Source organism: Budorcas taxicolor, chromosome 15 (genome assembly GCF_023091745.1).
Source record: "Budorcas taxicolor isolate Tak-1 chromosome 15, Takin1.1, whole genome shotgun sequence".
Lineage (NCBI taxonomy): Eukaryota > Metazoa > Chordata > Mammalia > Artiodactyla > Bovidae > Budorcas > Budorcas taxicolor.
In genome coordinates this window covers 29,124,636-29,145,655 of record NC_068924.1, presented here as the reverse complement: position 1 = coordinate 29,145,655, position 21,020 = coordinate 29,124,636, and the positions used below count along the sequence as shown (strand labels likewise).

At 51.9% G+C, this 21,020-nt stretch overlaps 2 protein-coding genes across 4 annotated transcripts; one reads left to right on the top strand and one right to left on the bottom strand.

Annotated features, from left to right (window-relative positions):
• Positions 1 to 1,286: 1,286 nt before the first annotated feature.
• Positions 1,287 to 11,227, bottom strand: C2CD2L (C2CD2 like). 2 transcript variants are annotated; one of them, XM_052652592.1, is made up of 14 exons: positions 10,515 to 11,227; positions 8,437 to 8,532; positions 7,749 to 7,868; positions 7,475 to 7,585; positions 7,271 to 7,387; positions 7,062 to 7,173; positions 6,811 to 6,919; positions 5,840 to 5,904; positions 5,619 to 5,746; positions 5,355 to 5,529; positions 4,332 to 4,433; positions 4,051 to 4,187; positions 3,658 to 3,943; positions 1,287 to 2,360 (listed from the first exon to the last, which is right to left on the bottom strand). In XM_052652592.1, exons 1-14 carry the CDS (start codon positions 10,866 to 10,868, stop codon positions 2,149 to 2,151), a joined length of 2,124 nt encoding a protein of 707 aa, XP_052508552.1. In that variant the 5' UTR covers positions 10,869 to 11,227; the 3' UTR covers positions 1,287 to 2,148. The 2 variants fall into 2 exon arrangements, with proteins under 2 accessions (XP_052508552.1, XP_052508553.1); XM_052652593.1 differs by having other exon boundaries at positions 4,051 to 4,184.
• Positions 11,228 to 15,767: 4,540 nt separating this feature from the next.
• On the top strand, positions 15,768 to 20,884 carry DPAGT1 (dolichyl-phosphate N-acetylglucosaminephosphotransferase 1). Of its 2 annotated transcripts, XR_008200656.1 has the most exons (10): positions 15,768 to 16,072; positions 16,373 to 16,493; positions 16,659 to 16,872; positions 17,107 to 17,253; positions 18,382 to 18,466; positions 19,016 to 19,204; positions 19,519 to 19,606; positions 19,773 to 19,928; positions 20,012 to 20,444; positions 20,864 to 20,884. XR_008200656.1 is itself a non-coding variant. In XM_052652921.1 (9 exons), the coding sequence occupies exons 1-9, from the start codon at positions 15,912 to 15,914 to the stop codon at positions 20,075 to 20,077; spliced, it is 1,227 nt and encodes a 408-aa protein (XP_052508881.1). In that variant the 5' UTR covers positions 15,768 to 15,911; the 3' UTR covers positions 20,078 to 20,496. The 2 variants fall into 2 exon arrangements, 1 of the variants encoding a protein (XP_052508881.1); XM_052652921.1 differs by lacking the exon at positions 20,864 to 20,884 and having other exon boundaries at positions 20,012 to 20,496.
• Positions 20,885 to 21,020: the final 136 nt, after the last annotated feature.

The following is a 21,020-nucleotide window of genomic DNA, read 5'->3' as shown; positions in this document are numbered from 1 at the left end:
TCTCACATCCATACATGACTCCTGGAAAATCCATAGCTTTGACTAGATGGACCTTTGTCGGCAAAGTAATGTCTCTGCTTTTTAATATGCTGTTTAGATTGGTCACAGCTTTTCTTCCAAGGAGCAAGTGTCTTTTGATTTCATGGTTGCAGGCACCACCTGCAGTTATGTTGAAGCCCAAGAAAATAAAGTATAGTATAGTCCACGGGGTCACAAAGAGTTGGACACGACTGAGCAACTTTCACTTTCACTCTGTACAAATGAACCAAATATCCATATTCTGCCACCCTTTCAAAATGTTCTGTATTCTCTGGCTAGTATGGACAGGAACATGGGGAAATATTAACAACTCCAAGCTGACTCACCAAAGGCAGGTACCCTTAAAGCCTCTGTGATATAGGTTAGTCAGAATGTCAAGGCTGGAGTGACCTGGAAGATTATCTCAGCCACTCTTCATTTTAGAGATGAGGAAGTTGAGGTCCAGAAAGGAGAAGTGGACTTCTCAAGGTCACTTGCAGGGTCTGTGGTAAACCCAGGTTTTCTGTCCCTGGTTCAGTGCTCTGTCTGACATCCTGCAGCAGCTTATTTGCTTCAAGTCCTGAGTAAGGTCTGGGAGAACAGGAACCAGGATCCTCGAATTTACTAGTGTCATAATCCCCTGAAACTTGCCCTCACTTGGGAGTGAAAGACTTTTTATTATGATGAAACCCTTACGAGACTTCCCCCTTCCAATCTGTCTCTTCTGAGGCAACAGCTCACCCTTATTGAGTGCTGACTATATGCCAGCGGAGTTCTAAGTGCTTTACTCACTTACTTCTCACCCACACCAAACAATAGCTACTATTAATCACAGTCCCCACTCTACAGATGGGAAAACTGAGGCACTCTTAGGTTACATAATTTCCCCAAGGTCACGCAGATAATTATGTGTGGACCTGGGACTCAGATCCAGGCTAGATCCAGAGCCTCTACTCCAGACTTTCCTATATTCTAGGAGGAGCAGCCTGTTCAAGGAAGGGGAATGAAGATGCTTGTACTAGCTGAAAGGCTTTTTTTCTTCCTGATTGAAATTATCACTACAACTTGACCTTCCAAAGACACTGTGCTCCCATTCTCTCTCCACATGTCCCTCCCTCTGTGCAAGAATTTCACAGACCCAATGTATGTGTCACCTCCCCCACCTGGGTCCCTGTCTCTGATCCTCCTACTCGATTGACACCACAGCCTCACTACCCATTTGCCTTTCAAAGGATGACCATTTATTCAGTTTATAAACTCCAGTTTGACTTTAATAAATTAAATTCCAAGCCATCACACAGCAATGGACATCATCATCTCCCACTATACAGAGGGGCAACCCTACTCTTGCTCCATCATCACCCAGTCTGTAAATAAGACTCCTAAAGCCATCTCTCTGGGGAAGGCTTCCCAGCAGGCTCCTGGCTCCCTCCTTCCAACAGAGCCACTGGTCACAGAGAAGGCATCAAGTACAAAAACGGTAATAAAGGGGGAGGGAGGGATGAGGAGCAGAAGGGGAGGCAGGGAATGGGGAGTACCTGCCCCCCATCCTGGGCACCAGCCCAGCATTCTATGAGCTGCCAATGTCCTCAGAGGCAGACACTGGTGCTGGTCGGGGTGGGGACCTGAGGGAGGTGTGGGAGCCCCATCCCAAAGGGAATTGCCAACCCTCCTCAGACAGGAGAGAAGGGTCACCTGGGAGAGATGCCCTCTATCCACTGTTCACTGAGGGGCCGGGACCACACGTATAAATAGAAAAGAGAATAAATAAGGGAGAAAGGATCATCTGAGGAGCTGAGCACCCTGGGACTCCTCTGAGGGGGTGGGTGTCAACAGCAGGCAAACGGGCCTGAGGAATGCCCACGGGTGTCAGGACAGAGCCTCCTCTTGCTCCCAGCCACCCACTCCCTCTTCTATGTCCTTGGCAACGGGTGTCCACTTCTCACACGCTTCCCGTTGCAAGTACCCTTCCAGCTGGCCCCACAGCCCAGGGTGGATAGGGCTTCCTGGAACTCGGGGGGCTTCCCTGGCCCAGGCTGTTGGGAATCCAGGGAGGGGAATGGAAGGGAATGTGGGGAAAGGGCTGAGAGGATTCCCGCTCTCTCCTGGCTCAGAGGGTGAACAGGGCCCTCAGAGCTGAGGGCTGGGGTTGCCATTGGCCTTGGGTTTAGATTTGAAGGAAAAGCGCTTGATAAGACGCCGAGAAAAGCTGCCAGCCTTCTTTCGGACGCTGGGTGTGGTCGCCGTGTTGGAGAGGTCATCGTGTGATTGGCTCAGACCAGCTTCCTTCTGACGTGGCCTCCGGCGGAAGATGAGCTTCGTGCCGCTGCGCAGAAAGCTCACTGTAGGGGGAGAGGGGAGGCTGAGGGGCGAGGTGGGGAGCAGAGCGTGGAAGAGTATGAAGGGGTCCAAGGCATGGAACAGAAAAAACATGCCCTTTCTGCGAAAAACATGGCGGCGCTCATGGGGTTCTATGTGCACTCCTGAGGAGGAATGTCCCAGGGCTGGCTACTCTGTGAGGACAGACCGACAGTTGGGCCTCTTTACTATAGAAAGAAAAAAGCTGAGCAGAGGTGTTCCTAAAAGCCTATAAAATCACAAAGGGACAAAGTGGGTTGACCTTGATTGTTGATTAGATTCCAGGATGTGAGCAAAGAGCAGTATGTCTGGAAAACTTTAAAGGGGTAAATTCAAGACCAATATAATGAGAAAGGTGCTTACACAGCAGGCTTTGGACTTAGGACCCTCATTATCCCAAGAAGTGATGCAGGCTTAAATCATAAATAGTTAAAGACATAAATCATAAATAGTTAAAATAGTTAAAGACGCACTGGCAGAGGGAGGAGGATATTTGGGGCAAGTCTTACAACCTTATAAAGTAGAACTACCACGGGTATGCACCAACTGTGTCACTGCTACAGTCACACTCCTAGGGTTGGCCTAGGGAAGGATTTCTTATAGCGGAGAGAGTACAGAATGAAAGGAAAGAGAGAAGAAAAGAATAAGGGAAGGAAGATATGCCCTTAGATCCGGGAAGACAGAAAAACAGAGGTTTTTTAAAAAAGGGAAATATTTTTGAGTCTCTTCTTATTACCCGTGCCTGTAAGATCCAAGCCAAGACCCAAGGCAGCAAGACCCCAGTCTTTACTCTGGCGTGGCTGAAACAGGCTGGGAACTCTGATGATCCCTTGGAGGAGGGAGGAGGAGACTGGCCCGAGGCTCCCATGTCCCTAAGTGTCCAGTAGGACCCAGGTGATGAAACTGGGCATCAAAGAGGGGTGGGGGTGGAACAATGGTAGCACAATAGTTAAGAATTCGCTTGCCAATGCAAGGGACATGAGTTCGATCCCTGGTTGAGGAAGATTCCACATGCCTTGGAGCAACTAAGCCTGTGTACCACAACCACTGAGCCGGAGCTCTAGCTCCTGGGAGCCACAGCTACTGAAGCCTGCATGCCTAGAGCCTGTGCTGCACAACAAGAGAAGCCAGCACAATGAGAAGGCCACACACTGCAACAAGGAGTAGCCTCCACTCTCTGAAAATAGAGAAAGCCTGCACGCAGGAACCAAGACCCAGCATAACCCCACAATAAATAAGTACATTTTTTTTAAAAAGGAAGGGCTGCCAATATCACCCCACCTTTGTGATCCTTGAGACTGCGGGTTTCCAGGGCACCAGTAGACCCTGTTTCTGACTCAACATCATCCACGGAGGGCCTCTCAGAAATGTCCGAACGTGTTGTCTCATCTGCTTCCTGGACACTCGTGGGACTGGAGAGGGCATCTACGGGTCCTGGGGACATGGCTGGGGGGTCTGAGGGAGGTGAGGAGGGACCTCCGCTGGGCCCTGCATCATCCTGTATTGAGGCGTCCAAGGATGCCGCATAGCCCAGGGACAGTGCCAACTCATCCTGAGCGATGGGCACCTGGCAGGAAGGACAAGTTTTAACGGGCAACAGTGACCCATGAGGGCTTTCTCCCGAGCCCCCCTCCTTTCCCCCGAGCCCCCCTCCTTTCCCCGGAGCCCTGTTACCTTGGAAACACCCGAGATGATAAGTGTGCTACGCTTGGTGGGTGTCTTCTTGGCTGCCCGCCCACTGGGTTCAGTCAGCTGGCGAATGGCTGTCTCTGCTACAGGGTCCAGGCCGTTGGAAAGGTGGCTCTCCCCTGCTGGATGACGGATACAGAAGACGGGCAACCTGACTCCTCTCCAGCTCCTTCTTGGACTTGAACTCCTGTGCCCCATCCAAAGTGGTTTTGGACTCCGGGACTCCGGTGTCAACCACCACTCACACTTCCCAATTCCCTACTCACGGCTGCTGCTGTGGGACGTGCTGCTGGGGCCACCACTCTCACTCAGCACCGTCGTCGTCTTCTCGGTCACCTCAACCTTGGACGGGGAGCGGGAGGGGGAGTCTGGTGGGTGGGGGAGGGTCAGTGAGCTGGGAGGTGCTTTAGAGTGGCCCCCACCCCCTACTGTCTTTATTGAGAGGCAGACTTTGTCTGACTCATGATTAAGGCATGAATAATCACAGGGGTGACTAAGAAGATGCCATGGGGACAAAAAGATACCACAGGAACCAATAGGAGTGTGGGAAAGAGCCAGGGGGCCCACCAAGGGCATGAAAATACTGAGAGTGTGCAGAGATGGCATAGGGGTCCAGTGGAAGGAGGGGTAATGCCATGGGACCCGTAGAGCTGGGAGAAATGTCATGGAGAGGCCCTGGAGTAGAATTGCCACTGAGGTCACTGGGTTTGTTGGAGGGTCCCAAGGGCTGCTAGAGGTTGAGGGGTGAGAGAGGGGCAATTAGGCAGCTGGGGCTGGGAAAAGGGAAGATAGACGTGTGAAAAGACAGAGGGGAACTTGGGGAGGTGGAAGTATGAGTACTGTTGTGGGGGCTGGTAGGTCCGGGCTTAAAGGGGAGAGGGCTAGTTAGGGAAATGGACAGATGTACAGGAAAGTTTAGGGCTTCCCTGGGGGCTCAGATGGTAAAGCATCTGCCTGCAATGTGGGAGACCTGGGTTCTATCCCTGGGGCAGGAAGATCCCCTGGAGAAGGAAATGGCAACCCACTCCAGTATTCTTGCCTGGAAAATTCCATGGACTGAGGAGCCTGTAGGCTACAGTCCATGGGGTGGCAAAGAGTCAGACACGACTGAGCGACGCGACTTTCACTTTCAAGGGAAAGTTTGAGAGAGGCATAGGCAATATGGAAGATGTGGTCAGAAAACAGGAGGAGTTGGAATTAGGGCTTTCTTTGCCCCCTCCCTGTCCTGCCACAGATCTGTAGTCCAGGGCCCCTGGCTAGAGCTGGACTCCCAGGCTCCTCCTCTTTACCTAATTTGCCATCTACCCGGGGCCGGGACTGGACAGTGGTGACTGTGGTGACAATGGTGCCATCCGGCATGATGGTCCGGTCCAGCTCAATCTTCTTGGTAGGTGTGATGCTGGGGCGTGGAGTCGAGGGGGTGGAAGTGCCCAGGTTCCGGGGGGAACCCTCCTCATACTGAAGCTGCCAAGGCAGAAAAAGGAAAGAGCCAGGGCCTCAGGACTGGCCTTCCCCTGGGTCTTCCCGTTTCCCCACCGTGGGCAACTTCTCACCTCTATTGCCATGGTGGCTGCCTGCCCCAGGGCTTTCCCTGGCCCAGGGGTGAGTGGGCACACCTGTCTTCGGGACAGTGGTCTGGAAGGGGAGGCCACAGACAGTGTGGCCTGGCCCAAGAGTTCAGCTGGGGAAAGGGGTGGCACTGTGAGTTGGGTCCATGACCAGGCAGCCCCACTCAGCACCCACCCAGAGGTGCTCCTTCCTGCCCCATACTCACTGTCTCCACAGCCGCTACTCCTCAGCACTTTGAGGATCAGCTCCCGGCTCTGGGGGCCCAGATCCCTGTGGCCAACAAGAGGTGGGGCAGGGAGGGGGAAGATTAGCAAACTGAATCCACCCTTGAATTGATCACAGGCCAGAGGCAGAGAGTGCGTGCATGTATGCTCAGTTGTGTTTGACTCTTTGTGACCCCATGGAGTAAAGCCCACCAGGCTCCTCTGTCCACGGGATTTCCCAGGCAAGAAAACCAGTGAGTTGCCATTCCCTCCTCCAGGGGAGCTTCGAAACCTAGGGATCAAACCTGCATCTCCTGCATTGGCAGGCAGATTCTTTACCACTGAGCCACCTGGGAAGCCCAGAGGCAGAGAGAGATGGATGTAAATAAGATGGAACAAGTGCTCCAATATGCTTCTAAATACAGACTCTTCCTTAGAAAATGGGACGGGCTGGGCAGGGACCATACTCCTCAGCTGGGCATTCAGAAATTCCAGGTTCCTGCCTTTCCAGTCTCTATGTTGAATCACCTTCTTTTTCTTTTACTCAAGTTGTTCCCTCTGCCGTGAACCCTTGGTCTCTCACACTCTGTTGAAATCCTACTTTTGTTCAAAGGTGTGGTTTAAATGCCACTTCTTCCATGAAGCCTACTCTGATCTTTATTTTTGTGGAATTAAGCTCCCTCACCTAAGCACGCCCGTGGCACTTTTTATAAACCTGGACTGGAGCACTTATACCATCTTCTTGACGCACATCTGTCTCTGCTTTGAGCTGGTGATCAACTCAGGGTTGAGGTAGGTGCATCTTGATCATGTCTGTAGCCCTTGGGACTAGGCCAGGGCCTGGCATACAATAGAGGCTCACAGCAAAAATTAAGAGCTGAAAACAGCTGATTCATGTCAGGGCTCCGCTGGAAGGACTTGATCTCAGTCCACGCATGGGAGCAGGGGTGGGGGCTGGGGAGTCACTCCTTACAATGTCAAGTCCTCGCTCCACTCCACCTCAGGCCCAGCCCTCGTGGGCTTGGTCCACTTCTGTTGCATGGGGTTGTCAAGCTCAGCTACACAGCACACTTCCCCAGTGCCTGTGAGGAACCACAAACGTAAAAATGCTCATATCCAAGCTGAGAGGCCATTGAGTAGTAGAAAGGTCATACCCTGGGCAGAGGGGCCAGGAATGCCTGCAGCCACAGCCTTGGTAGCCCACCAGAAGCTTCTGGCTCTCACCTTCCAGCTCACCTCCCAGGTGAGATGCTCGAAGCTGCCTTAGGAATAACCGGATAGGTCTGGGGATGGATGGCTGGGCCTGGGGCGCCATGGGTGGCTTCTCACTGGGAACCTAAGAGCAGGAGGAGGTAAAAAGAGCTGCAAGAATCCCAACACAGTACACTGGAGACAACATGCACGCAAACTATTTGCTTTGAGTGCCTACTCACCAGGCCCCCAGGGGCAGAGCAAGCCCTGAGGTTGACCATCATAGCTGGCTGGGTGCTGACTATGGCATCCTCAATCAGCTCCTCAATAGTAGAGAGCTCTACTTGCTCCTCACCTCTCTGCAGGGAGGGGAACAAGGAGGTGAGGCCCTCAGCTCTGCCTCCCCCTCCCTGTTCTGTCTCTTCTCTCCAGCCCTTCCCCCTTACCTCCCTGGCTTGCAGCTTGGGAAGCACCGTCAGGCTGAGATCTGGGCGATCAGTGAAGGCCCAGGATACAAGCAGGCCTTCGCCAAGGATTTCCTCCAGGTTGACTTCCAACTGGGGACAAGGGATAAAGGGACTGGGTTGACTTGCCCGACTCCTCCAACCCCTTAGGACCCTCTCTTCCCAAATTCCATCTTAGAGAGGAACCAAACCAAAAAGGCAGAGGTAACTGAACCTCCCGCCCCCTGCCCAAATCCATTTCCCACACCCCCTCCACCTGTGTTGGTGGCAGTGTCAGAGTGACGTGGTAGGTCTCCATGGAGACGGCAGCGGGGGACTGCTGGGTCACAGAGACTGGGAACATCACCTCCTCAGCAGAGAGCTGGCAGTGCAGCACCTGAGACAGCCAAGGCACGGAGGCAAGGTCAGGCATGGAGGAAGATGCTCAGCTCGGTCCTGCCCTGTCCTGCTTGGGAGTGGGTCAGCAGACCCCTCTCCAGTTTCCCTTGGGAATCACCTTTTGGGGGGTCCAGCTCTTTTGCAACTCCTTTGTGACCCCAAGGACTGTAACTCGCCAGGCCCCTCTGTCCATAGCACTTCCCAGGCAAGAACACTAGAGTGGGTTGCCATTTCCTTCTCTGAGGGGATCTTCCCGACCCAGGGATGAAACCTGAGTCTCCTGCGTTACAGGCGTATTCTTTACCACTGAGCCACCAGAGAAGCCCTTGGAATGGTCATAAATTCATAAAAGAATGATAAAATTCAGACTTCTCCAGAAAAATGCAGATATGCACACAAGTACTACATTTTGCCTCTAACTTCAATGGGATTCTCCGACCTCCTGAAGCCAATTCTGGGATTCCTAAGGCATTCACAGACTTCAGGTTAGAACCCTCAGAGTAAAGAGAACTCAGGATCAGCCCCCACCCCAGTCCTAAAGACGGCAGTACCCATCAGACCCTTACCATGGTGCGCTCTGATTGGTCTATGCAGGTCACATGACTGATGCTGGCTTTGGGTGGGAGTTGGGGCACCTCCTCAAAGGCGATTTGGATGGAGCTCTGGGGGAGTAATGTGGGCATAGGGTCAGGTCTCTGGAGCTGCCCCTGCAGGGCTGACCTACTCAGTTGCTGGCTAGGCCCTGGCACTGCAGATGCCTCAGCTGCAGGCTGGCTTCTGGCCCCTCCTTGGCACAGGGCTTTAGGACAGGAAGTGTTTCTTTTGAATCACACCTCTTCAGGGGTCTGCAGGTGTGAGGCAGACCTGGGGAGCTAGACCACCTCAGAGACCAAATCACCTTGAGCTGAAGACCCTAGATTCCTCCTTGAATGCCAGGAGCCTTCCTCCTCCCCCCACCTTCTTCCCTACCCCTGAAGAAAGGTGTGCATAGAAAAAATAATAATAAAGGTGTTGGTGCCACCTATATATCCTAGCTGGGCAGGGAGAGACACGGCTGAGCCAAGGGTGAAAGCAGTAGAGCCACTTATTCAAGACAAGAACTAAGCCTTCTTCCAGCTAAATGGGGTGTGGAGGCACAAGAGTATGACTCTACCCATATTCTTCGAGAGGAAAGCTAGCTCAGCATGGGGAACTTTACCAGAGGAACTGGGAAGAAAAGCAAGCTCCGAGGGCTCAGCAGCCAGGGACCTGGCTAATTCCTCAAGGCAGAGAGCAAGGTGGCATTAGGGAGCAGAAAGCTGCTTAGCTTAGGTGTTGTAAGAGCTCCCTAATTCTTCCACGGTAGTGGAAGCAAGCTGCTGCAGCCCCATCCAGGGAGCAGGATGGGAAGAACTGAGGAGGGGGCACAGACAGAAACAAATCCACAGGGCTCATTTGCCTGGCAAACTGGGGAAAGCCAACTTCTCTGTTACTGTAGCAGTCTTGTCCGAAGGTCAGGCCAAGGGAGATGGGTGGTTAGAACCCCAATCTTCCCACCCCCTCCAAGGGAGGCTAATGTCCAGCTGAGTCAGCTGTCTTGGGGAGTCAGCTGTCTTGGGGAGTCGGTTGTCTTGGGGAGTCAGTCCTGACAGAGGAACAAGGTACAGGGAGAGCTGGGTGAAGACTGAGTTCATGGTGCAGACTGACAGATGCCGTCTGGCTTTCTGGTCAGCTGGGTGAAGAAGGAAGAGCACTTTCTTGTGTGTCTACTTCTGTTTCCAGGCATCTGGGCAGCTAGTTGAGTGAAGCCCTCCAACTAGTGGTGGCTGGAAATGGAGAACCTTCTGAGCGAGGCGGTTCACAGGCTGTGAAGGCCAAGAAGAGTGGGGACCCCAAGACAAGGAGGTCTCACTTCCCACTCCCACCTCAGTCTTATGACCATGCTTCCTGCCCCACTTCCTAGGAGGCCAGCTGCTGGTGGCGCAATGGGAGGAAGTAGGCTGGGCTGGTTTGTGACTGACCCTCAAGGGACTGCTCTAGGCTCATATGCTGGGATGGCCATGGATTGTCAGTCTCCTTTCCACCTGAACACCTTTCCTTCCACACAGACATGGCAGGGAGCATGAAGAAGGATGTGTTAGACTGGAGCAGTGAAATTACTGAGGGATGGGGTGAAGGGTGGGATTCAGGCTTTTCAGGGACCTGCCTGGTCACACCAGGGATCTAGGGCATGAAGTGCTGACTGGGTGTGGTGGCAAGAGGACCAGGCAGATTCTTTCACAGGTGCACCTGTCTCTTTTCTATGCCTGCCAGCCCTGCTCTCCCCCCACTGCGCCCCCCCCCCCCCCACACAACCAGCACCTAGGCTAGGCGGAAGTGCCCTGGGGCACAAGGATTAGTGTTGCTATGAGAACAGCAAGTTGTGCACCGGTTTAGAGCCAGAGTACCTAGACCACAGGAATAGAAAATTTGGGATATAGCTGGATTTCCACAACGCCCAGTCACACCTGCACCCTTCTCTCTGATCCCAGAGGGGAAGAGATGCCATGGGGTACCTCAGTTGATCCCCACCCCCATACGATCCTCCTGGCCTGAGCAGTCCTTCCTCTAAAAAAAAAAAAAAAAGGCAGAGTGGGGGGGACCATCTAGGTCCTGTCCAACTCACCCCATCCCTGCAGGCCTGCTCGTTCAGCGCTCGCACCCAAGCCCGCTGCCAGTTCTCCCGGAAAGACTTGAAGGCGAAGAGAGATGCCAGAAGGCCCCGGACGCCTGGCTCCTCGGGTGCGCCGGCCCGAGTCGCCCTTAGCCTCAGCAGCGAGCGCCACACGCCCAGCTCCCGCAGGGAGACGGCGGGCTCGGCAGCGAAGGCGGGTCCCTGGCCCCGGCCACCGCGGGCCCGCGCCAGCCACAAGCCCCGGGCATACTGCAGCAGCCAGCCCAACACCGTGAGCAGTGAGGCGGCGAAGAGGATCAGCAGGGCTGCCCAGCCCACGTCCCGCTGCCCCCAACCCGGATCCATGCTCCGCGTGGGTTCCGGTCCCGGTTCCAGCTCAGGCTCAGCCGCTGCCCCGGGGGAGCATGGCCCGGGCGGGCCGCGGGGCGGGGGCGGGCTCCCCCGGGGCTGGGCGCGCGGGATTGGGGGCTCTCCGGGGCTGGGTGCCCGGGACTAGGGGGTGCCACAGATCGAGAAGAGGAGGTTCCTGGGGGGTCGCGAAGCCGGGGTCCCTCTCTCCGTAGTCCGGGGCCCTCCTCGGTTGATCCGCCAGTGCGACCCGGGTTAGTCGCCGGCCAGCGCCCGACTCCTCCCACGGCGGGCGCCCCGCCGGACCCGGGCGGAGACTCGTCTGCAGAGACGCTGTGGCTCACGGGCCGGCACCGGCTCCCGGAGGGCTGCGTGCGCAGAGCTGACACTGACAACACGGCCGGCCCCCCGCCCCCACCCTGCCTTAAAGGAGCCGCACCCGCGGGGGCGGGGCTTAGGGAGCCGGGAACTCCAGCTCTGGACGACTGTGGCAGGAGGAGCGGAACGGGGAGGAGGTTCCTGGGTGGGAAATAGGCGGGATCTTTAACTACCCCGCCCCATCCTGGAATCGGGGGTACTCCTGCTCCCCTGAGCTCAAGGTAAGAGTAAGCAAGAGTAACTGCGCTCAAAGAGATGCTTTCCCCTACGCTCCTCAGCTTTCCATAGTTTGGACGCCTGTGGGGTTAAAAAGGAGGTACCCCCTGTGGATAGCATCAACCCCTTATCCCAACACTCCCAGGTTCCGTAGCTTCTTGGTTCGTAGCCGAAGCTAGGCTCTGGGTGTGTAGCTGCAGAGCATCTGTCCTAAACAGAAGTGCCTGGCAGAGGTCCAGCTGATACCCACCTGAGAGAGGTTGAGAACATGGAATATTGACACCCCTCATCCTAAGAGACAGCCTATTAACCTCCTTGCTCGTGTGGGTTTGTTCTGGAGATACTTCCCAAGCCTGGGGCTGCTTCTGTTTTTAAAAATAATGTATTTCCATAGTAACAGCTTCTGCCTAAGGAGCACGTGTAGAGGGGTTGGTAATGAGAAGGGAGCTGGCACTGCAGCACTGGACTATCAATAGATTCAGCCAGAGGACTGAAATATATGATATCTCAGCACGCATCCAAAAATGTTATAGGTACACTCTGGCCTCAGAATCCATCCCTTTTCCTAGATGTAAGGGGATGGATTCCATTCCTATAGGACAGAGGCTTGTCATTGCTTTCTGGAGGCAGGGGAAGGAAAATTCTACAAAAAGATTCAGAAGAATCTCCATTCCCCAAGAGGCCCTTTTTCTCTACATATATATGGCAGGCCTTCCTTAGAGAGGTACACAGGAAGGTGTTAAGTATCTCTCTCCCAAATCCAGTCATTAGTCTGAGCAATGAGCACATGGAAGTAAACAATGTCCTCTTAAAGTGTGGGGCTGCAGAGCTAAGCAGAACCTGCCAGGTTAGCGACAGGGTGCCTGAGCCATGGGAGGTGTAGGAAAGCCTGGGGCATCCCCAGATTTCACTCTAAGGAATGGGGTGTGGGTGACCTTGCTGTGGCCCTGCCCATGCATCATCATTGGATCCCTCAAACTATAGGTTTTCCTTGTAGCTCAGTAAAGAACGTGCCTGCAATGCAGGAGACCAGGGTTCGATTCCTGGGTCGGGAAGATCCCCTGGAGAAGGAAATGGAAACCCATTCCAATATTCTTGCTTGGAGAATCCCATGGACAGAGGAACCTGGTGGGCTACAGTCAGTCGATCGGATCGCAAGAGTCAGATGTGACTTAGCAACAAAACCACAAACTACAGAAGTCCTAGAGTGTGGATTTTAGAGGGCAAAAAAAGTGGGGACCCTGTATTAACTCATCTCTCTTCCCGCATATTCAGTCAGGATACTTTAATATAATGAAGTCAACTCCTTCAGGAAAACAATCATGTTTATTTCAGTTTGTGTCCCTACAGTACTTAAAAGTTTCCCAAGCACAAATTCTTGGTAATTTTAAGAAGTCTAACAGAGGGACTTCCCTGGTGGTCCAGTGGCTGGGACTCTCTGTGCTCCCAATGCAGGACCCCCGATTTTGGTATCTGGTCAGAGAATTGGATCCCACGTGCCACAACTAGGAGTTTGCATGTCACAACAAAGATCGAAGGTCCTGCATGACGTGGCTGGGACCCAGCACAGCCAAATAAATATAAAGAAGCCTAACAGAAAATATTCCAATATACATGTAAACACTGAGATATTCTATACTGTTTCCATCTTTTGAAAATCTATTTGTATCATCCAAGGGGAATGGGAGATCTTGGGGCTTGCTGATAAAGGAGAGGCAGGAAGAAGTGGAAAAAAGTAACTCAGCTGCCTGGAAAAAGCCACAGATATGGTCCTGTAAGTGTCATAGATCCAAACCCTCCAAAGCTGTCTCATAATGACTTGTTCAGCACTGTAAAACATTTCTAGGACAGTCTTTTCAGGCAATCGGACTTAATAATGCATTGGCTTTGCTTACTGGAAGGCACTCAGGGCTCCCTAGCAGGAGATGTGCATCTCAGACCTTGCCTGCTCAGCCCAAGAAACCAGCTGAAACCATTGACAACCCACCTGATCCATGGATCCTAGGATGAGCATCAGCATATAGGCAGATGCTTTGAACTTGTATCAGGACAGGCACAAAATTTCAAGTGTGCCCAATCATGTGTTTGTTTCTTCTTGTGAGTCTGATAATCAATTGGGCATTTACCATCATGGGAACAAAAATATTCCAATTATATAACAAGTATCCAAGTAACCATGTTCTGATAGTAACAGGTATGCATGTTACTATCCATGAATCCCCAGTGTCTTGTTTTTGAACAAGTCCCCTACCCTCTTCCAGTGGAGGTTGTGGGGGAGGGCTAACTATCTCTGGAGAAGAAAGAGACAAAGGTTCCCAATGCCAAGATGGGAAGCTTTATTAGGATTGGCCTCCTAATAAAACAGGAAATAGATACAGACTATTCCTCAGACCTCTAGGGAGTCTCAGCCTGCTCCTGATCAACCAGATATCTGAATGCTGCCTCCTCTGGGGCTCTCACAAGCTCCTCCTTTCCACCTGCTCCTGGTGTCTCACTTTCCCTGTTTGAAAGGCCCTTCCACTCTTGTCACATACTGAAATCTTTGGAGATATTACTCTTCCTCAAGGTCCTCTCACTTCCCCTGGTCACAACTAACTGTTCTCTCCTATTGCCCTCTGTACCTGTTTCAGATGGAGACTCATTATATGTGTTGATGCCTTCTATACAGATATCTGTGTGCTTAGCCCCAGGGGGACACCCTGTGGAACAGAAAACACTTTGCCTCTAGGGAATTACAGATGCACACTCATGTACCCATGTGCAGCTAGCTGCACACTCACACACAGAAAAACAATACCAGTGGGATAATAAGTACTGAAAAACTGGTGGAATACAACTATCAATAATTACTGGCTTGATATATATATATATATATAAGCCGTATATATGGCTTTATGTTGTTAATCAGAGCCACCTTCAGATGGCTCAGAGGTTAAAGCGTCTGCCTGCAATGCGGGAGACCTGGGTTCGATCCCTGGGTAGGGAAGATCCCCTGGAGAAGGAAATGGCAACCCACTCCAGTACTCTTGCCTGGAGAATCCCATGGACGGAGGAGCCTGGTGGGCTACAGTCCACGGGGTCGCAAAGAGTCGGACACGACTGAGCGACTTCACTTTCAAGTAGAAAGGACATTTGAGAGACAAGAGGGACTACCTTTGGCCTAAAAAGAGTCAACCTGACTCCGACTTTTATTTCAAAGAATGAAGAAACTATCAGCATACTTGAGTTCTCTCCTCAACTTCCTCGTGATGATTTCTTCCCTGAGGACTGGAAATCATTTGCCACCTAAGAACCTGTGAATGCGTGAACAAGGGAAACAGGTGCCAAGCAAAAGGCACCTGACCTGGAGGGAGAAACCTGCCTGGGAACTCCTCAGGTTTACAAGAAGCCAGCCACTTTGGGGTCTGGTTCTCCTACTTAGTTCTTTCAAAAGCCTCGGCCTCACCTCCTCGGATTGGAAGGCTGCCACAGTCTAATGATCCCCCACGAAGGAAAGTCAAGTACTGGGTTAAATCCAAGACCTGAGAGCACTCCCAGCCCCATCAGTTCTGAAGTGCGCCGCTATGTTGCCCGGCAACTAACTGCTACTGCGGGGGTAGAAGGTGGGTGGGATGATGAAGGAAAAGTACCTGAATCAAGGACACCGGAAAACATGAAGTGGGAGGGGCTTTTCAAGTGTCGGCGCTTAAAATTTACATCATCTTCCAAACTGTAGCTGAGTTTCGGGGAACTGAGTTGTGTTTAGCTTGGCTTCCTTCTCAACGTTGACTACCTTGGCGACAGGTTTTCTACAAGGAGCAGGTGCTGCTCCACATCCTTATCCCGCCTGCCCTCCCCCTGCCCCTCCTGCTTCCTGTAGCCGTCTTCCCGGTTCCAGAGGCGTCCCAGAGTAAACGCCAGGCATTGGCTCTTTTAGCGTGACCAGCAGAGGCCGACGGAGCTAAACCTGACGTGGAACCAAAAATAAGCCGCGTCAGACACGTGGTACAAGGAGGCGTTCATCTTGGAACCGGGCAAGGAGTTTTTCCGCTTTGGGCTGTACATCTCTAATATGATGTTGCGAAAGAATCTGCTTTTGTTTGTCCTTCTTTAATTGCTTTTCCAGATCCCTGGTGATGATTCATCTCTCGAATCAGGGGTTTGGTTTAAAATCACACTTCTGTCCCCACTATTATGCCCGTATTAAAAATGGCCGCCTCCTTCCAGTGATAGTTGCTCTGCGAACTAGATCCGGGCGGAAACAGTGGGTAAGCAGAGGCAGAGCGGCAGAGCCAAGGTTGCTTCATAGAGGCTCGCGGGAGTCCCGAAGGCGGCTCAGGTCAGAGTTGTTGGGTTTTGCTCAGGCTGCTGTAGGAAGAACCAGCCTGTGGGGAGCGGCTACATCTTACTGCTGGAGCTTGCCCATTAGCTAAGAAGGCGGCCGAGTGGGCCCCCTGGCAGGTCACCATGTGGGCCTTCCCGGAGTTGCCTATGCCGCTGTTGGTGAATTTGATCGGCTCGCTGATGGGATTTGTGGCCACACTCACCCTTATCCCTGCTTTCCGAAGCCACTTCATCGCCGCGCGCCTCTGTGGCCAGGACCTCAACAAATCCAGCCGGCAGCAAATGTGAGGGGCCGGGCAGCGTGGGGGAAGGGGTGGGCAGAGGCGGGGACTGGAATGCTTGACTGCGCGCTAGACAAAGCGCTAACCTAGCAGCCAGCCCGGGATTCTGGGAGGTGGAGGGCAGATCTGGTTAGTATTGGGGAAGGGATGGAGGCGGAAAGGTGGGACCCTTGGGTGTATCTGGGATTCCAGTGGTGGTGCCCTTCCCCGCCAAATTAGGTGACGGTACTGCTTGTATTAGTGAGTGACCACGCCCCCTTCCCTCTTTTTCCCCCCTTCACCTGACTTGCTGCTGGGCCACAGCCCAGAGTCCCAGGGAGTGATCAGCGGTGCTGTTTTCCTTATCATACTCTTCTGCTTCATCCCTTTTCCTTTCCTGAACTGCTTTGTGGAGCAGCAGTGTAAAGCCTTCCCCCACCATGAAGTAAGTGGGTTAGTGCGGGCGGCCGCCTGGGGCTAGGGCTAGGAGTTAGTGAAGTTATTTGGGTTTGCGGGGAGGAGCTGAGAACGGACGAAAAGACGGGTCTTCTTGAAAGGAATGGTGAAGTGGGAGTAGGCTGGAGCCATGACATGCCCGAGCCTCCCCCAGTTTGTGGCCCTGATAGGTGCGCTCCTTGCCATCTGCTGCATGATTTTCCTGGGCTTCGCGGATGATGTGCTGAATTTGCGCTGGCGCCATAAGCTGCTGCTGCCCACAGCTGCCTCACTACCTCTCCTCATGGTCTATTTCACCAACTTTGGCAACACGACCATTGTGGTACCCAAGCCCTTACGCCCGATCCTTGGCCTGCATCTGGACTTGGGTGAGTAGCACTGCCACTTCTGCCCCTATGACCCCTACTTCAGGGCACCCTTGCCTTCCGTGAGATATCCTTCCGAGCATCCCCCTCCACCCCCACCCCCGCCCCCCGTGTCTTCTTAGATCCTTTTGTTGACCTTTCATCCCACACTTGGTCCTCACCACTTTTGTCAGAAGAATATCCTTAAATCCTCATTCCACAGGCGGCATTACTTTTCTTACTGTCTTCTTCCCGCAGGGATCCTGTACTATGTCTACATGGGGCTGCTGGCAGTGTTCTGTACCAATGCCATTAATATTCTAGCAGGAATTAATGGCCTTGAGGCTGGCCAGTCACTCGTCATTTCTGCTTCCATCATTGTCTTCAACTTGGTGGAGCTGGATGGTAGGTGGGATTGGAATAGGGAGAGAAGTCTGAGTGTTAAGGAAGCGGCCTGATCTCTGGCTTTGGGGAATTCAGAAAAAATGTGATATGTGAGTAATTACGGAAAATAAGGGGAGCTATTTACTTATTAATAGTAAGTTACAAATAGTAACTAAGATTTGTTAAATGTGAGAAAGAAAGCCTAGCATTTATAAAGGGTTTGTCACTAATAGGTAGGCCATAGCCTTCTCCTGTTGAACATAAACAATTTTATAAAACCCCAAATCAGATAGGGTAACTCTATCTGTGACCAAAACCAGACCCTCTCTATAGCTGTGTCTGAGAATAGACAAAACCACAGGAACACAGTACATCTCACAATGACCAAGATCCCCTGCTGGCTAAAGTGAATGGTTGCTGCTTCCTTCTGATAACAGTTCAGTTCTTCTCACTTCTTGGATAAAAATTATTAAGCTTCTCAATCATGGCACTAACCCTGCCGACAGCACCCAGTCCAGGGCAAAACTCTGTTTCCTTGCATCCTCTGCAGAATTACTTAAAACAAATCCTATAATAAGTCCTCCTAACACCTCCTTGCTGAGGCATCCTAAGGTTCCCCACAGTGTGTGGGTTCCAAAGTGTCCCTTGTTACACCTCAGTAAACCTAGCTTTGCCTCCAGGCATGTTTCTAGTGGTCTTTGGCTGAAGGACCTCCATAAGGGCTTATTAAAGTTAAGCACTTTAAAAATGTAATCTCACTTTAAATTCTGTAGCAGCTCTATGTGGCAGGTATTTTTTATCAACTTTTTTCACAGATGAGAAACTGAGACTCGGAGAAGTTAAACGTGTCATGATAGGTTAAATGTGTCATGATCAAGCTCACTCAGGAAGTAAAGCTGATATTCAAACCAGGGTGTGCATGGTCTGAACCAAATGTAAGACAGTAACTAGTTTAGGAGGGGTTCATAAAAGAGGTGAAGTATTGGAAATTGCCTGGGCGATATACAAGGGGTAGTGAGTCCTTGAGACTTTAGAGAGGTGGACTGTATAGCTTGGGAAAGAACTTAGAGACAGAGGAAGATAGGACCATGATGTGCAGGGGAAGTGGACATCAACTTTTCCTTCTTTCTTTTCCCCCTTCTTCCAAAGGTGATTATCGAGATGATCACATCTTTTCCCTCTACTTCATGATACCCTTTTTTTTCACCACCTTGGGACTGCTCTACCATAACTGGTAAGTAGGCCTGTGGACGGGGGGGCAGCTCTTTAGAGATGTGGCAGGTATTGTCGTGATTGTGACCCATCTCCTGATACAGAGGCTAAACCTGCACATCTTTATATTTTCTCTGGGTCTTTAGTTGGTTATATTCTTAAGTCCTGGGCTTCCCCAGTGGCTCAGTGCTAAAGAATCCACCTTCAACATAGGAGACCTGGTTCAATCCCTGGGACAGGAAGATTCCCTGGAGCAGGACATGGCAACCCACCCCAGTATTCTTCCCTGGGAAATTCCATGGCAGGCTACAGTTCATGGGGTCACAAAGAGTCAGACATGACTGAGGGACTTAGCATGCACACATTTGTAAATCAGTCACTGGGGCAGATGCTGTGGAGCCCCCAGGAATAGAAGGAATCAGGGCCTTGGTTCCTGGAGAGTTGCTGGGAGAGCGGGTACCCTCTCTGAGCCAGATCTAGCCAGGGCTAGCCCAGTGCCCAGGATGTGTAATGTGAGATAAAGGATTGCTAACACCTCTTGCTGCTGGCTCAGATCCTCTCCCCCACGCAGGTACCCATCACGGGTGTTTGTGGGAGATACCTTCTGTTACTTTGCTGGCATGACCTTTGCCGTGGTGGGCATCTTGGGACACTTCAGCAAGACCATGCTCCTCTTCTTCATGCCCCAGGTGTTCAACTTCCTCTACTCACTGCCTCAGCTCCTGCATATCATCCCCTGTCCTCGCCACCGTATGCCCAGGTAGCTTTGGGGCTTGAAAGGGACATCATAGCTTTGTCACTTGGGATGCCTTAGACATTTGCTGTGCAAAGGGAGTGGGCCCAAAGAAGGGCTTTCTCCACACAGTTAGCCCTTTATACATTACAAAGCACATTTAGTTACATGATCTCATTTAATGTTCACAGCAGCACTGATCACACAGAAGTATGCAGCAGAACCAGAAATAGATCTCAGGGTGTTTGACTCTATATTCAGTGCTCTTTCTATGAGTTAACCACAGTGCGGAGAGTTCTTTGTGTAGTGGCCCAGTCACATGAAGCTCTCTTCCCCTGCAGACTCAATACCAAGACAGGCAAACTGGAGATGAGCTATTCCAAGTTCAAGACCAAGAGCCTCTCTTTCTTGGGCACCTTTATTCTAAAGGTAACAGGGTAACAAGGAGGTAAGGCTCTAGGCTGCCATTCTGAATTCAGGGAATGGGAAAACCTAGGCCTACATCAGACCCAAGGGGAGTTTGCAAGCATTCAGCAGATCCCATTCCTGAAGCATAAGTATTAGCAAAAGTTCTCTCCACCTTTGGCCTCTCCAGGTAGCAGAGAACCTTGGGCTACTGACGGTGCGCCACAGTGAGAATGAGGATGGTGCCTTCACTGAATGTAACAACATGACCCTCATCAACTTGCTACTTAAAGTCTTTGGGCCCATGCATGAGAGAAACCTCACCCTCTTCCTGCTGCTGCTACAGGTGCAATGCTATTGGGGGCATGGTTTACACTTCCTTGTCTCCCTCTCTCCGGGGTTCTTACTATAGTTCGTTTCTCCTTGCAGGTCGTCGGTAGTGCTGTCACCTTCTCCATTCGGTACCAGCTTGTCCGACTCTTCTATGATGTCTGAGCCCCCGATCCATTGCCCTTTGCTTCACAGCCTCCGGGGTTCCTGACTCAGGCCAACATCTCCTGGACCAAGACTGCCAACTAGCCCAGGCCTCTCCCACCCTTTATTTTCCTCCAGATTTTGTTCTCAGCATTTCCTTTCCCCTGTGATTATTGACACATGGGCCTGTCTTGCTCTCTAATGACTGGTGATTGGACTTCGCCTATGGCTTTCTTCAGCTTGCCACTCTCCCTCTCCATCCCATCTTTGCTGCCTCCTAAGTTGGGGTACTGTAGCTTTTATGCAGTTGCCCACAACTCTGACACTCAAGGAAAATGCTGGACTTGGGGACAGAACCCTGGCTGGGGATAGAGACACAGGATCAAAGGTGACTTGACATTTGACTATAAATTAAGTATTCTGATGATTAAGAGCAGACCGGGGGCCAGGTGCTCCCAGTGGTGACAATAAAGTATTGTCTTTTTCTTGTTGTTCCTATAGGTATATTTCCTATGTGGGCATTGTAGTGTGGATGGGGAAGGTTGAAGGAGGTATTTCCTCAGAGAGGATGTCTATCTCTGTCCCATCCTTTTTTCTTTCTTTTTTTTTTAAGCACATCAGGCGCCTCCTAGCAAGAAGTGATCAGACAGAACATGTTGAATAAATGTGAAATCCTGCTGCTTGGGTGGCATAAAGGGCCATAAGATTGGGGTTATCTGTTCTCTGGGGTAGGGTTGGACTTTAAGCGGGGGGAGGGGGGGGGGGGGTCTCATTCCTTCCCTTTTTCACTCTTCTTTTGCCAGGTAGGAGGAGGGAGTGACCAGACCTAGGACGGGAGGCAGAGGTAGTTGTGTTGACTCTTTTCCTTTAAAAATCTTAGGCCTGCCTTGCGCAGACTTCCCAGACGCTCTTGAGGTGGCTTCCGATTCTACCCTTCTTGTCTTCCGGTTCTGGTCTCGGGCTG

Coding starts and splice junctions, on each gene's coding strand:
- C2CD2L (XM_052652592.1), bottom strand. CDS start 10,868: ATGGATCCGGGTTGGGGGCAGCGGGACGTGGGCTGGGCAGCCCTGCTG. Junction 7,388..7,474: donor CCAAGCTGCAAGCCAGGGAG/GTAAGGGGGAAG, acceptor CCCTCCCTGCAG/AGAGGTGAGGAGCAAGTAGA. Junction 5,747..5,839: donor GAGTAGCGGCTGTGGAGACA/GTGAGTATGGGG, acceptor CCCTTTCCCCAG/CTGAACTCTTGGGCCAGGCC.
- DPAGT1 (XM_052652921.1), top strand. CDS start 15,912: ATGTGGGCCTTCCCGGAGTTGCCTATGCCGCTGTTGGTGAATTTGATC. Junction 17,254..18,381: donor CAACTTGGTGGAGCTGGATG/GTAGGTGGGATT, acceptor CTTCTTCCAAAG/GTGATTATCGAGATGATCAC. Junction 19,607..19,772: donor TGGGCACCTTTATTCTAAAG/GTAACAGGGTAA, acceptor TGGCCTCTCCAG/GTAGCAGAGAACCTTGGGCT.